The sequence below is a fragment of the Salvelinus alpinus genome, chromosome 29 (genome assembly GCF_045679555.1).
Source record: "Salvelinus alpinus chromosome 29, SLU_Salpinus.1, whole genome shotgun sequence".
In the NCBI taxonomy this organism is placed as follows: Eukaryota; Metazoa; Chordata; class Actinopteri; order Salmoniformes; family Salmonidae; genus Salvelinus; species Salvelinus alpinus.
In genome coordinates, this window is record NC_092114.1 from 6,616,218 (window position 1) to 6,632,354 (window position 16,137).

Genomic DNA, 16,137 nt, shown 5'->3' on the forward strand with positions numbered 1-16,137 from the left:
TATTGCTGTACACATACAATTCTTCAGATATACTACATATTCTATCCATATACTGTCCATATTGTCTATGCATCCCACACACACACACACACACACACACACACACACACACACACACACACACACACACACACACACACACACACACACACACACACACACACACACACACACACACACACACACACACACACACACACACACACCACACACACACACCACACGCAACAAGTGTACTTGAATTCTCTCGCTTTCACACAGGAAATTATGAAATCATCTGTGTTGATAAAACTCGGTGGTGGTAGTGGTGAGGGCTTCCCACACACACACACACACACACACACACTCTTACACACACTCCCGTCCATCTATCCATCCCTACACACACAGGCCTGGTGCAGGGAGTGATCAGGCAGACGAAGAGCAGCTCTCAGTCATTGTCTGCCTGCCTAGCTTCTCTGCTCAGGCTGGATCTGATTCCTGACGGGGAGCGGCCATCCATCGCCCGGAGCAGGAAGAAGAGGCCAACACAGCTCTGATTCAATTTTACACTCAAATCACCCGGTCGCACAGAAACAAACCCACCAACGCTTAACCACCCAGAGAGGGGAAAGAAGGGGTAAAGAATTGATGGCTATGGCCGACATCGGCGAGGATCAAGATGACCTAAATGAAGTGATGCGTGAGGAAATGGAGGATGTCATCATCTATGATGGTAAGATGACTGCTTTACGTGTTTGGGGATGGAGACGGGTGTAGAGGCTTTGGGTCTGTGGTCAGGTGGCCCTGAACCCACTGGGCACAAACTGGCTGAATCAACGTTGTTTCCACGTACACGCCATTTATTAAACAACAAAAATCAATCAGATGATTTTGAATCGTTTGTGGAAAAGTGATTTGATTTTGTAAAAAGTCATCAACTTAAAGGAATTTCAGTAATCTTTGTCATTTTTTCACCCAACTTTTAACCTAAATCCAATAACATGCTTCAAATGTATGTTGAGTTCATGTTGAATTCACAATAATTGACAACTTAAATATAAATCAAATCTGAATGTTGAAATGATGTCTGTGTTCAGTGGGAATCTTCTATGATAGCAGGATAGATGGGAGCCCCAGGACGATGCTCCATGGGTCAATGGCTGCTATGTAGTCATTTTAAGGTGGTCATATGTACTCATGACAAGTCTTACAATGCATTACACCTGTAGACGTTTTTACTTGTTATGGATGGGTGCTCCATAAAATCAATGTACTGCACTTTACTGAGGGGATATGGATGGCACCATGAGGAGGAGGGGCATCGGGGTTATGGATGGCACCATGAGAAGGAGGGGCATCGGGGTTATGGATGGCACCATGAGGAGGAGGGGCATCGGGGTTATGGATGGCACCATGAGAAGGAGGGGCATCGGGGATATGGATGGCACCATGAGGAGGAGGGGCATCGGGGATATGGATGGCACCATGAGGAGGAGGGGCATCGGGGTTATGGATGGCACCATGAGGAGGAGGGGCATCGGGGTTATGGATGGCACCATGAGAAGGAGGGGCATCGAGGATATGGATGGCACCATGAGAAGGAGGGGCATCGGGGTTATGGATGGCACCATGAGAAGGAGGGGCATCGGGGATATGGATGGCACCATGAGAAGGAGGGGCATCGGGGTTATGGATGGCACCATGAGAAGGAGGGGCATCGGGGTTATGGATGGCACCATGAGAAGGAGGGGCATCGGGGTTATGGATGGCACCATGAGAAGGAGGGGCATCGGGGTTATGGATGGCACCATGAGAAGGAGGGGCATCGGGGTTATGGATGGCACCATGAGAAGGAGGGGCATCGGGGATATGGATGGCACCATGAGGAGGAGGGGCATCGGGGATATGGATGGCACCATGAGAAGGAGGGGCATCGGGGATATGGATGGCACCATGAGGGGGAGGGGCATCGGGGATATGGATGGCACCATGAGAAGGAGGGGCATCGGGGATATGGATGGCACCATGAGGAGGAGGGGCATCGGGGATATGGATGGCACCATGAGAAGGAGGGGCATCGGGGATATGGATGGCACCATGAGAAGGAGGGGCATCAGGGTTATGGATGGCACCATGAGAAGGAGGGGCATCGGGGATATGGATGGCACCATGAGAAGGAGGGGCATCGGGGATATGGATGGCACCATGAGAAGGAGGGGCATCGGGGTTATGGATGGCACCATGAGAAGGAGGGGCATCGGGGTTATGGATGGCACCATGAGAAGGAGGGGCATCGGGGTTATGGATGGCACCATGAGAAGGAGGGGCATCGGGGATATGGATGGCACCATGAGAAGGAGGGGCATCGGGGCTATGGATGGGTGGGAAGGACACACTGGCGTCGAGGTGATGACTGATACTAAAGCCAGGTGATGACTGATACTAAAGACAGGTGATGAGGTGATGACTGATACTAAAGCCAGGTGATGACTGATACTAAAGACAGGTGATGAGGTGATGACTGATACTAAAGCCAGGTGATGACTGATACTAAAGACAGGTGATGAGGTGATGACTGATACTAAAGCCAGGTGATGACTGATACTAAAGACAGGTGATGAGGTGATGACTGATACTAAAGCCAGGTGATGACTGATACTAAAGACAGGTGATGAGGTGATGACTGATACTAAAGCCAGGTGGTGACTGATACTAAAGACAGGTGATGAGGTGATGACTGATACTAAAGCCAGGTGATGACTGATACTAAAGACAGGTGATGAGGTGATGACTGATACTAAAGACAGGTGATGAGGTGTTAACTGATACTAAAGACAGGTGATGAGGTGATGACTGATACTAAAGACAGGTGATGACTGATACTAAAGACAGGTGATGAGGGGATGACTGATACTAAAGACAGGTGATGACTGATACTAAAGACAAGTGATGACATGATGACTGATAAAGACAGGTGATGAGGTGATGACTGACACTAAAGACAGGTGATGAGGTGATGACGGATACTAAAGACAGGTGATGAGGTGATAACTGATACTAAAGACAGGTGATGACTGATATTAAAGACAGGTGATGACTGATACTAAAGACAGGTGATGAGGTGATGACTGATACTAAAGCCAGGTGATGACTGATACTAAAGACAGGTGATGAGGTGATGACTGATACTAAAGACAGGTGATGAGGTGTTAACTGATACTAAAGACAGGTGATGAGGTGATGACTGATACTAAAGACAGGTGATGACTGATACTAAAGACAGGTGATGAGGGGATGACTGATACTAAAGACAGGTGATGACTGATACTAAAGACAGGTGATGACATGATGACTGATAAAGACAGGTGATGAGGTGATGACTGACACTAAAGACAGGTGATGAGGTGATGACGGATACTAAAGACAGGTGATGAGGTGATAACTGATACTAAAGACAGGTGATGACTGATATTAAAGACAGGTGATGACTGATACTAAAGCCAGGTGATGAGGTGATGACTGATACTAAAGCCAGGTGATGACTGATACTAAAAACAGGTGATGAGGTGATGACTGATACTAAAGACAGGTGATGAGGTGATAACTGATACTAAAGACAGGTGATGACTGATATTAAAGACAGGTGATGACGTGATGACTGACACTAAAGACAGGTGATGACACCTGATCACGTCACACTAATAAAGACAGGTGATGAGGTAATGACTGATACTAAAGACAGGTGATGACATGATGACTGATAAAGACAGGTGATGAGGTGATGACTGATACTAAAGACAGGTGATGACATGATGACTGATAAAGACAGGTGATGAGGTGATGACTGATACTAAAGACAGGTGATGACATGATGACTGATAAAGACAGGTGATGAGGTGATGACTGATACTAAAGACAGGTGATGAGGTGATGACTGATACTAAAGACAGGTGATGAGGTGATGACTGACACTAAAGACAGGTGATGAGGTGATGACTGATACTAAAGACAGGTGATGACGTGATGACTGACACTAAAGACAGGTGATGAGGTGATGACTGATACTAAAGACATGTGTAGTGTTCCCAGTGTGGGTTTAGACAGAGCTGAGGTGACATCATCACCATAATGACCAGTGATTGACTTTGTGCTACCTGAGATTTACATTTTTAAAGATTACATTGGTTTTGCACAATTCCCGTTCTGCTGTCTCTGTGCTGCTTGTCAATCGATGTTCAACTTTTTAGAAGGCAGCAGAGAAGAGAGCCTTGTGTGGGTGTTCTTGTATAACTGGCAGATGTTTTAAACCAAACATTATGTACCACAAGAGAGTATTTTAACCCAATATAATCATAATGTGCATTGCATTTTCCACGGTGACGTAGGAGAATTGAATGATGAAGTGAATGTTTTTGGGACGTAGCATTTTGGACAGTATCAAGGGAAAGTACAACTACTGACAGCTGGTGAAATCATTTTCTCTTGCACAAGTCTTCCACCCATTATATATGAGCCATTCCACTGCAACTGTTGAAAACTCTATCTGCAAACTAGCTTGCTATTACAATACTTATTATGGTAATATATAAAAACAACATTACAATGTCAGTTCAGTTACAATAATGTCTCTAGTGAAACATACATACAATCAATGCGGAAGACACATTTCTGTTGAATGCATTCAGTTGTACAACTGACTGGGTATCGCCCCTTTCCCTTCCCCTTTCCATAATAAACAATATGCAGGGTATTCCTAGATTCAGATTCACGCACCATGTTGGTCCTGTAATGTATGATAATGCCTAGGTTGGTTGACCCACTTTGCAGTACATTAAATGAGCCAATAGTAATGTCACTTCTGTCCTTGTGAGTAAAAACACAGCCAGGAGGTCGACACACAAACGGTTAACCGTCAATCGGTTAGCTGCAGAAAATACATTTGACCGGTCATGCTTATCGGTCTATGGGTTAATTAAATTGGCTCGTTTGTATTTTCGTTTGTCGTCATGGGTACAGCATACAGAGAACCTAGTTTGAGCGAATAGCCTACCACCTGTCAGGCAGCTAAGAGTAGCTCCTCGAAAAGCATGTAGGCTACTGGGGTGAAACATGCTTTTGGAAGCCCAGTCATTGGTCAGCCCAGTTATTGGTCAGCCCAGTCATTGGTCAGCCCAGTCATTGGTCAGCCCAATCATTGGTCAGCCCAATCATTGGTTAGCCCAGTCATTGGTCAGCCCAGTCATTGGTCAGCCCAATCATTGGTCAGCCCAGTCATTGGTCAGCCCAATCATTGGTCAGCCCAGTCATTGGTCAGCCCAGTCATTGCACAACAAACAACAATTCTAAATGCAGTCACATGTTAAAACTTTGGTGGCCACGATTAAAAAGGAGTTATTTTATTTCTCAATCTCAACTGGTAAAGTGTGCCTCCAATACGCCATTCAGATGCATAGGCTATAGACTGGCTACTGTTGACTATCAGCGCGTCACCCACCACTTTGCAATGTTTATTTTATTTATTCAACGAGGCAAGTCAGTTAAGAACAAATTCTTATTTACAATGACGGTCTACCCTGGCCAAACCCTAACCCGGACGATGCTGGGCCAATTGTGCACCGCCCTATAGGACTCCCAATCACGGCCGGTTGTGATACAGCCTGGAATCAAACCAGCGTCTGTAGTGACGCCTCTACCGCTGAGATGCGGTGCCTTAGACTGCTGTACCACTCGGGAACCCCACTAACGTGAGCTTGAGGCAGTGTAACTGTTTGAAACCTGAACACTTTACTTCAAATGAATGAGGCATTTCTTTCCTTGCTTCAAAGTAGCCTTGCCAAAATCCATCATTAGAAATGTGGAGGCAATTATTTTATAAAAACTTCCTCATGCCGTTAACCGTTATTTGTCTCCTGTTCTATTGGTTTTCATGATCAACTTTCTTTCGTTGTCCAGAAGCCAAAGGCGTCATATTAGCAACCCATCATAGTAGGATCGATTAGATTCGCCCTCTTTCTACGTTTCTAACAGATATGTTCATCTCGTGTGGAACCGCCCCCATTAGCGTGTGCTGTTTAGAACAGTGTTTTGTCCCGTGTGGAACCGGTGCCATTAGCGTGTGCTGTTTAGAACAGTGTTTTATCCCGTGTGGAACCACCCCCATTAGCGTGTGCTGTTTAGAACAGTGTTTTATCCCGTGTGGAACCGGTCCCATTAGCGTGTGCTGTTTAGAACAGTGTTTTATCTCATGTGGAACCGCCCCCATTAGCGTGTGCTGTTTAGAACAGTGTTTTATCTCGTGTGGAACCGTCCCCATTAGCGTGTGCTGTTTAGAACAGTGTTTTATCTCGTGTGGAACCGCCCCCATTAGCGTGTGCTGTTTAGAACAGTGTTTTATCTCGTGTGGAACCGCCCCCATTAGCGTGTGCTGTTTAGAACAGTGTTTTATCTCGTGTGGAACCCGCCCCCATTAGCGTGTGCTGTTTAGAACAGTGTTTTATCTCGTGTGGAACCCGCCCCCATTAGCGTGTGCTGTTTAGAACAGTGTTTTATCTCGTGTGGAACCGCCCCCATTAGCGTGTGCTGTTTAGAACAGTGTTTTATCTCGTGTGGAACCCGCCCCCATTAGCGTGTGCTGTTTAGAACAGTGTTTTATCTAGTGTGGAACCACCCCCATTAGCGTGTGCTGTTTAGAACAGTGTTTTATCTCGTGTGGAACCGCCCCCATTAGCGTGTACTGTTTAGAACAGTGTTTTATCCCGTGTGGAACCGCCCCCATTAGCGTGTACTGTTTAGAACAGTGTTTTATCTCGTGTGGAACCCGCCCCCATTAGCGTGTGCTGTTTAGAACAGTGTTTTATCTCGTGTGGAACCGCCCCCATTAGCGTGTGCTGTTTAGAACAGTGTTTTATCTCGTGTGGAACCCGCCCCCATTAGCGTGTGCTGTTTAGAACAGTGTTTTATCTCGTGTGGAACCCGCCCCCATTAGCGTGTGCTGTTTAGAACAGTGTTTTATCTCGTGTGGAACCCGCCCCCATTAGCGTGTGCTGTTTAGAACAGTGTTTTATCTCAGTGTGGAACCTGTCCCCATTAGCGTGTGCTGTTTAGAACAGTGTTTTGTCCCGTGTGGAACCGGTGCCATTAGCGTGTGCTGTTTAGAACAGTGTTTTATCTCGTGTGGAACCGTCCCCATTAGCGTGTGCTGTTTAGAACAGTGTTTTATCTCATGTGGAACCGGTCCCATTAGCGTGTGCTGTTTAGAACAGTGTTTTATCTCGTGTGGAACCCGCCCCCATTAGCGTGTGCTGTTTAGAACAGTGTTTTATCTCATGTGGAACCGGTCCCATTAGCGTGTGCTGTTTAGAACAGTGTTTTATCTCGTATGGAACCGCCCCCATTAGCGTGTGCTGTTTAGAACAGTGTTTTATCTCGTGTGGAACCGCCCCCATTAGCGTGTACTGTTTAGAACAGTGTTTTATCCCGTGTGGAACCCGCCCCCATTAGCGTGTGCTGTTTAGAACAGTGTTTTATCTCATGTGGAACCTGTCCCATTAGCGTGTGCTGTTTAGAACAGTGTTTTATCTCATGTGGAACCGGTCCCATTAGCGTGTGCTGTTTAGAACAGTGTTTTATCTTGTGTGGAACCGCCCCCATTAGCGTGTGCTGTTTAGAACAGTGTTTTATCTCATGTGGAACCGCCCCATTAGCGTGTGCTGTTTAGAACAGTGTTTTATCTAGTGTGGAACCACCCCCATTAGCGTGTGCTGTTTAGAACAGTGTTTTATCTCGTGTGGAACCGCCCCATTAGCGTGTGCTGTTTAGAACAGTGTTTTATCTAGTGTGGAACCACCCCCATTAGCGTGTGCTGTTTAGAACAGTGTTTTATCTCGTGTGGAACCGCCCCCATTAGCGTGTGCTGTTTAGAACAGTGTTTTATCTAGTGTGGAACCACCCCCATTAGCGTGTGCTGTTTAGAACAGTGTTTTATCTCGTGTGGAACCGCCCCCATTAGCGTGTGCTGTTTAGAACAGTGTTTTATCCCATGTGGAACCGCCCCCATTAGCGTGTGCTGTTTAGAACAGTGTTTTATCTCGTGTGGAACCGGTCCCATTAGCGTGTGCTGTTTAGAACAGTGTTTCATCTCGTGTGGAACCGCCCCCATTAGCGTGTGCTGTTTAGAACAGTGTTTTATCTCGTGTGGAACCGGTGCCATTAGCGTGTGCTGTTTAGAACAGTGTTTTATCTCGTGTGGAACCGCCCCCATTACCGTGTGCTGTTTAGAACAATGTTTTATCTCGTGTGGAACCGCCCCCATTTGCGTGTGCTGTTTAGAACAGTGTTTGATCTCATGTGGAACCACCCCCATTAGCGTGTGCTGTTTAGAACAGTGTTTTATCTCGTGTGGAACCGGTCCCATTAGCGTGTGCTGTTTAGAACAGTGTTTTATCTCGTGTGGAACCGCCCCCATTAGCGTGTGCTGTTTAGAACAGTGTTTTATCTCGTGTGGAACCGCCCCCATTAGCGTGTGCTGTTTAGAACAGTGTTTTATCTCGTGTGGAACCGCCCCCATTAGCGTGTGCTGTTTAGAACAGTGTTTTATCTCGTGTGGAACCGCCCCCATTAGCGTGTGCTGTTTAGAACAGTGTTTTATCTCGTGTGGAACCACCCCCATTAGCGTGTGCTGTTTAGAACAGTGTTTTATCTCGTGTGGAACCGCCCCCATTAGCGTGTGCTGTTTAGAACAGTGTTTTATCTCGTGTGGAACCGGTCCCATTAGCGTGTGCTGTTTAGAACAGTGTTTTATCCCGTGTGGAACCGGTCCCATTAGCGTGTACTGTTTAGAACGGTGTTTTATCCCGTGTGGAACCGGTCCCATTAGCGTGTGCTGTTTAGAACAGTGTTTTATCTCGTGTGGAACCGGTCCCATTAGCGTGTGCTGTTTAGAACAGTGTTTTATCTCATGTGGAACCGCCCCCATTAGCGTGTGCTGTTTAGAACAGTGTTTTATCCCGTGTGGAACCGCCCCCATTAGCGTGTGCTGTTTAGAACAGTGTTTTATCTCGTGTGGAACCGCCCCCATTAGCGTGTGCTGTTTAGAACAGTGTTTTATCTCGTGTGGAACCCGCCACCATTAGCGTGTGCTGTTTAGAACAGTGTTTTATCTCGTGTGGAACCCGCCACCATTAGCGTGTGCTGTTTAGAACAGTGTTTTATCTCATGTGGAACCGCCCCCATTAGCGTGTGCTGTTTAGAACAGTGTTTTATCTCGTGTGGAACCCGCCCCCATTAGCGTGTGCTGTTTAGAACAGTGTTTTATCTCGTGTGGAACCGCCCCCATTAGCGTGTGCTGTTTAGAACAGTGTTTTATCTCATGTGGAACCGCCCCCATTAGCGTGTGCTGTTTAGAACAGTGTTTTATCTCATGTGGAACCGGTCCCATTAGCGTGTGCTGTGTAGAACAGTGTTTTATCTCATGTGGAACCGCCCCCATTAGCGTGTGCTGTTTAGAACAGTGTTTTATCTCATGTGGAACCGCCCCCATTAGCGGTTTACTGTACTTTATGAAACTGTGATGATGACAGATTTCAAACAGACCTTGAACCTTCTCCAAGTTTCCTAAATCAGTCCACTATTTCCCATGAGACAGAAGACAGCACATGCTGCAGTTGTTTTCAATCTTATTTCCTGAATCCTGACTGGTAATGTTGTGACAGTGGATAAAGAATAAGTCACTTCCCTCAATGACTTATTAGGCTATTCTTTTATTTTTTTCTACTTGAGAAAACTTTTTTGCTGTTGCCCTTTTTCTCCCCAATTGTGGTATTCAATTGGTAGTTACAGTCTTGTCTCATCGCTGCAACTCCCGTATGGACTCGTGCGTTATAATTCGTATTATTATTTTTATTATTAGTAGTAGTACTAGTATTATTAGTATTATTATTATTAGTGGTAGTATTAGTAGTAGTATTATTAGTAGTTGTAGTACTAGTATTATTAGTATTATTAGTAGTATTAGTAGTATTATTAGTAGTAGTATGTTTTCATTCAATCAAGCAAAACAAATGTGATATAAATGAAAAGAGGAGAAAGACGGTATAATTGCGTGAACTCCATAAGTTATTTAAAGGACTACATTGGCAGCGGCCTAGCAGCCTGCGGGAAGATTGAGGAAAGTGGTGAGTCTGTACATCCCAAAGAGCGATGATTGTGAGTTCTGACAGGAAACGGGGTCCGAGGTGGTCCAAGAAAGACATTGAGCACTAGTGTTAGCAGGGAAGGAGAGTTTACTGGGTCAGTAGGGCCAGAAAAAAACTAAGAAAGGTGCCACTTCAGCAAGAGGAGAGTTGTTTCTGAAAGCTCCTTGTAGGCCTATATAATAGTAGTGTACCTGTACTTGTAGGCCTATATAATAGTAGTGTACCTGTACTTGTAGGCCTATATAATAGTAGTGTACCTGTACTTGTAGGCCTATATAATAGTAGTGTACCTGTACTTGTAGGCCTATATAATAGTAGTGTACCTGTACTTGTAGGCCTATATAATAGTAGTGTACCTGTACTTGTAGGCCTATATAATAGTCGTGTACCTGGGCCCTGTATAGTACTGTTACACTACCTGGTTTAGGAGCCTCTCCTCCAATCAGATCCCTCGTTGTGATACATGCTCCTCCCTTCCTATGGGCTTGATCAGTCAGAGTGGTGCAGCATTTAGCCCACCACTGCAGGCTGTTGCTTGAAGAGCCACAGTGATACCGAAGCTATACAGCCCCACACAGTTCAAAGCACATTTCATACATATTTTGTGTAATCTGATGTGCTTTAGCCAAGCTTTGATTGGCCTTGTTCACCTGTGGCCTATAAGCCCCCTCTACATTTGCCAGAAAGCATAGCTAGAATGAAGTTCAATGAGCTCAACCCCTTCTGCAGTGCACCTGTGACACACTACACCACGTGACCCTAGGGCACCGCCATGTTGTCATCTATAGAAAATGTTACTACAGCCCCAGGGTGAAACAGAGGACAAATGTATCTCTGACTTTTCTCGCTGAACCACAAGGCAGCTCAGTGTGCACTACTGTAGCCAGCAAGAGCCAGAAAGGAGTGTGTGTGTGTGTGTGTGTGTGTGTGTGTGCGCTTGTACTGTATGCGTGTGTTAGAACCTGTAATATGCAGTGACCCAGGCAGGATGACCAATACAAGAAGCAGTATCAGGTTTCAGAAATCCATATATTCTCTGAGCCTCTCCTTGTCTAGACATGTCTTGTTGTCTTGTGCTACTGCAACCCAGGAAACAAGATCCTGACAGGGGCCTCGTGGAGCCTACTGAGGTTGTACTGTATTACACAGGAGACGCACACACACACACACACACACACACACACACACACACACACACACACACACACACACACACACACACACACACACACACACACACACACACACACACACACACACACACACACACACACACACACACACACACACACACACACACACACACACAACCTCTCTTTCTTTATCCCTCTCTCTGTGTAATGATTGATGAGTTGAAGGAGGAGGGAGGGAGTGAGAGATGATTTATCTCAACAGACTCAGGGTTTGACTGGCTCAGGCTCGGGATCTCAACATTACGAAGTCTGGATCTGAAGTGGGATCCCAACATTACGAAGTATGGATCTGAAGCGGGATCCCAACATTACGAAGTCTGGATCTGAAGTGGGATCTCAACATTATGAAGTCTGGATCTGAAGCGGGATCTCAACATTACGAAGTCTGGATCTGAAGCGGGATCTCAACATTACGAAGTCTGGATCTGAAGCGGGATCTCAACATTACGAAGTCTGGATCTGAAGTGGGATCTCAACATTATGAAGTCTGGATCTGAAGCGGGATCTCAACATTACGAAGTCTGGATCTGAAGCGGAATCTCAACATTATAAAGTCTGGATCTGAAGCGGGATCTCAACATTACGAAGTCTGGATCTGAAGCGGGATCTCAACATTATGAAGTCTGGATCTGAAGCGGGATCTCAACATTATGAAGTCTGGATCTGAAGCGGGATCTCAACATTACGAAGTCTGGATCTGAAGCGGGATCTCAACATTATGAAGTCTGGATCTGAAGCGGGATCTCAACATTACGAAGTCTAGATCTGAAGCGGGAGCTCAACATTACGCGGGATCTCAACATTACGAAGTCTGGATCTGAAGCGGAATCTCAACATTACGAAGTCTGGATCTGAAGCGGGATCTCAACATTACGAAGTCTGGATCTGAAGCGGGATCTCAACATTACGAAGTCTGGATCTGAAGTGGGATCTCAACATTACGAAGTCTGGATCTGAAGCGGGATCTCAACATTATGAAGTCTGGATCTGAAGTGGGATTTCAACATTACGAAGTCTGGATCTGAAGCGGGATCTCAACATTATGAAGTCTGGATCTGAAGCAGGATTTCAACATTATGAAATCTGCCAGTGTCTCAACACAATGTGTTCAGTCATCATATTGTGCATCCGAGTGGCATAGTTAGCTTTTCCCTGGAAATGAATCAGAGAGCGCTGATGTTTTGGCCGTCTGACAACTGAGAGGAACAATTACGGTTTTGTGTGTGACACTGTCTGTCACAACTAGTATCAATATCACAATACTGTCAGAGGAACAATGGTGGACGATTACTGTTAAAGGGTGAAATTAGTACAAGATGAGTAATGTCAGAGAACTGATAAATTCATGACATCTTCACAGTACACGGAAGTACCGGAAGTACAGATTTTTCACAACGTTCAAGTTTGCGCTCACACACACACACACACACACACACACACACACACACACACACACACACACACACACACACACACACACACACACACACACACACACACACACACACACACACACACACACACACACACACACACACACCCCCCTCCTACTCCTGCACTCCTCTCCTCCTCCTCTTTTCCGACCGCAACAGGGCTTACAAACAGACAGGCCTGACCTCTGCACTCAGGCTGAATCTAGTCTGCCCAGAGACTCTCTGGAACCAAGAAAAAGGCACACAACTCACACACCGTTTAAACACACAACTCACACACTGTTTAAACACCCAACTCACACACCGTTTAAACACACAACTCACACACTGTTTAAACACACAACTTACACACCGTTTAAACACACAACTCACACACTGTTTAAACACACAACTCACACACTGTTTAAACACACAACTCACACACCGTTGAAACACACAACTCACACACAGTTTAAACACACAACTCACACACCGTTTAAACACACAACTCACACACCGTTTAAACACACAACTCACACACCGTTTAAACACACAACTCACACACCGTTTAAATACACAACTCACACACCGTTTAAATACACAACTCACACACCGTTTAAATACACAACTCACACACCGTTTAAACACACAACTCACACACCGTTTAAATACACAACTCACACACCGTTTAAACACACAACTCACACACCGTTTAAATACACAACTCACACACCGTTTAAACACACAACTCACACACCGTTTAAACACACAACTCACACACCGTTTAAATACACAACTCACACACCGTTTAAACACACAACTCACACACTGTTTAAACACACAACTCACACACCGTTTAAACACACAACTCACACACTGTTTAAACACACAACTCACACACTGTTTAAACACACAACTCACACACCGTTTAAATACACAACTCACACACCGTTTAAATACACAACTCACACACCGTTTAAATACACAACTCACACACCGTTTAAATACACAACTCACACACCGTTTAAACACACAACTCACACACCGTTTAAACACACAACTCACACACCGTTTAAACACACAACTCACACACCGTTTAAACACACAACTCACACACCGTTTAAATACACAACTCACACACCGTTTAAATACACAACTCACACACCGTTTAAACACACAACTCACACACCGTTTAAATACACAACTCACACACCGTTTAAACACACAACTCACACACTGTTTAAACACACAACTCACACACCGTTTAAACACACAACTCACACACTGTTTAAACACACAACTCACACACCGTTTAAACACACAACTCACACACCGTTTAAATACACAACTCACACACCGTTTAAATACACAACTCACACACCGTTTAAATACACAACTCACACACCGTTTAAACACACAACTCACACACCGTTTAAACACACAACTCACACACCGTTTAAACACACAACTCACACACTGTTTAAACACACAACTCACACACCGTTTAAATACACAACTCACACACCGTTTAAACACACAACTCACACACCGTTTAAACACACACAATGTGAAGATTCTCTGGAAACCAAGTAAAAACACTCAAACTGTCTGTCTTTCTCTCTGGAGTTGGGCTGAGCTAAACTTCAACACTCTAACATACAGCCTCTAACCGACAGCCATTAACCGGCAGCTTCTAACAGACAGCCTCCAACCGTCAACCTCTAAACAACATTCGCTAACTAACAGCCTCTAACCGTCAACCTCTAAACGACATCCTCTAACTAACAGCCTCTAACCGGCAGCCTCTAAACGACATCCTCTAACTAACAGCCTCTAACCGTCAGCCTCTAAACGACATCCTCTAACTAACAGCCTCTAAACGGCATCCTCTAACTAACAGCCTCTAACCGTCAGCCTCTAAACGACATTCTCTAACTAACAGTCTCTAACATACCGTTTCTAACCAACAGCCTCTACCTGACAGCTTCTAAACGACAGCCTCTACCCGACAGACTCTAACTGATAGCCTCTAACTGACAGCCTCTGACCTACCTTCATGGTCAGAATAATCGGATAAGACTATGACTGTCTGTACTGTGTACGGAGACTGGGGAATGGGAAACATTGCCTTGTGTTCACCCTAGAGGGGAAGCCTAGCCCTAGCTAGCTTGTTAGTCTGCTTTTTCCTCTTTCTGACAGTTGCATCCATTGACCTAATTTAGCCTGAACAAGCTTCCACAAACACACGTCTCGGTTTGTTTTTTCTTTCTACAGAAGCAGAACAAGTAGAGAGAAAAACTGGAATGCCAAAATGGGAAGGTGAAGGGTTTAAGAAGTGGGCAGGTGAAGGGTTTATGAAGTGGGCAGGTGAAGGGTTTATGAAGTGGGCAGGTGAAGGGTTTATAAAGTGGGCAGGTGAAGGGTTTATAAAGTGGGCAGGTGAAGGGTTTTTGAAGTGGGCAGGTGAAGGGTTTATAAAGTGGGCAGGTGAAGGGTTTATAAAGTGGGCAGGTGAAGGGTTTTTGAAGTGGGCAGGTGAAGGGTTTATAAAGTGGGCAGGTGAAGGGTTTATAAAGTGGGCAGGTGAAGGGTTTATAAAGTGGGCAGGAGAAGGGTTTATAAAGTGGGCAGGTGAAGGGTTTATAAAGTGGGCAGGTGAAGGGTTTATAAAGTGGGCAGGAGAAGGGTTTATAAAGTGGGCAGGTGAAGGGTTTATAAAGTGGGCAGGTGAAGGGTTTATGAAGTGGGCAGGTGAAGGGTTTATAAAGTGGGCAGGTGAAGGGTTTATAAAGTGGGCAGGTGAAGGGTTTAAGAAGTGGGCAGGTGAAGGGTTTATAAAGTGGGCAGGTGAAGGGTTTATGAAGTGGGCAGGTGAAGGGTTTATAAAGTGGGCAGGTGAAGGGTTTATAAAGTGGGCAGGTGAAGGGTTTATAAAGTGGGCAGGTGAAGGGTTTATAAAGTGGGCAGGTGAAGGGTTTTTGAAGTGGGCAGGTGAAGGGTTTATAAAGTGGGCAGGTGAAGGGTTTATAAAGTGGGCAGGTGAAGGGTTTATAAAGTGGGCAGGTGAAGGGTTTTTGAAGTGGGCAGGTGAAGGGTTTATAAAGTGGGCAGGTGAAGGGTTTATAAAGTGGGCAGGTGAAGGGTTTATAAAGTGGGCAGGAGAAGGGTTTATAAAGTGGGCAGGTGAAGGGTTTATAAAGTGGGCAGGTGAAGGGTTTATAAAGTGGGCAGGAGAAGGGTTTATAAAGTGGGCAGGTGAAGGGTTTATAAAGTGGGCAGGTGAAGGGTTTATAAAGTGGGCAGGTGAAGGGTTTATAAAGTGGGCAGGTGAAGGGTTTATAAAGTGGGCAGGTGAAG

The 16,137-nt window shown here is 45.4% G+C and overlaps 1 protein-coding gene across 2 annotated transcripts in view; it reads left to right on the plus strand.

The window, feature by feature from the left end:
* Positions 1-341: 341 nt before the first annotated feature.
* LOC139558728 (rho family-interacting cell polarization regulator 2-like) overlaps positions 342-16,137 on the plus strand; it is a 111,679-nt gene continuing 95,883 nt past the window's right edge. Inside the window, exon 1 of one of the 2 annotated variants that reach the window (XM_071374102.1) lies at positions 342-715. In XM_071374102.1, coding sequence (XP_071230203.1) covers positions 631-715 — 85 coding nt within the window. In that variant the 5' untranslated portion in view covers positions 342-630. The remainder of the gene's footprint in view (positions 716-16,137) is intronic. The other variant, XM_071374105.1, reaches the window with a different exon arrangement.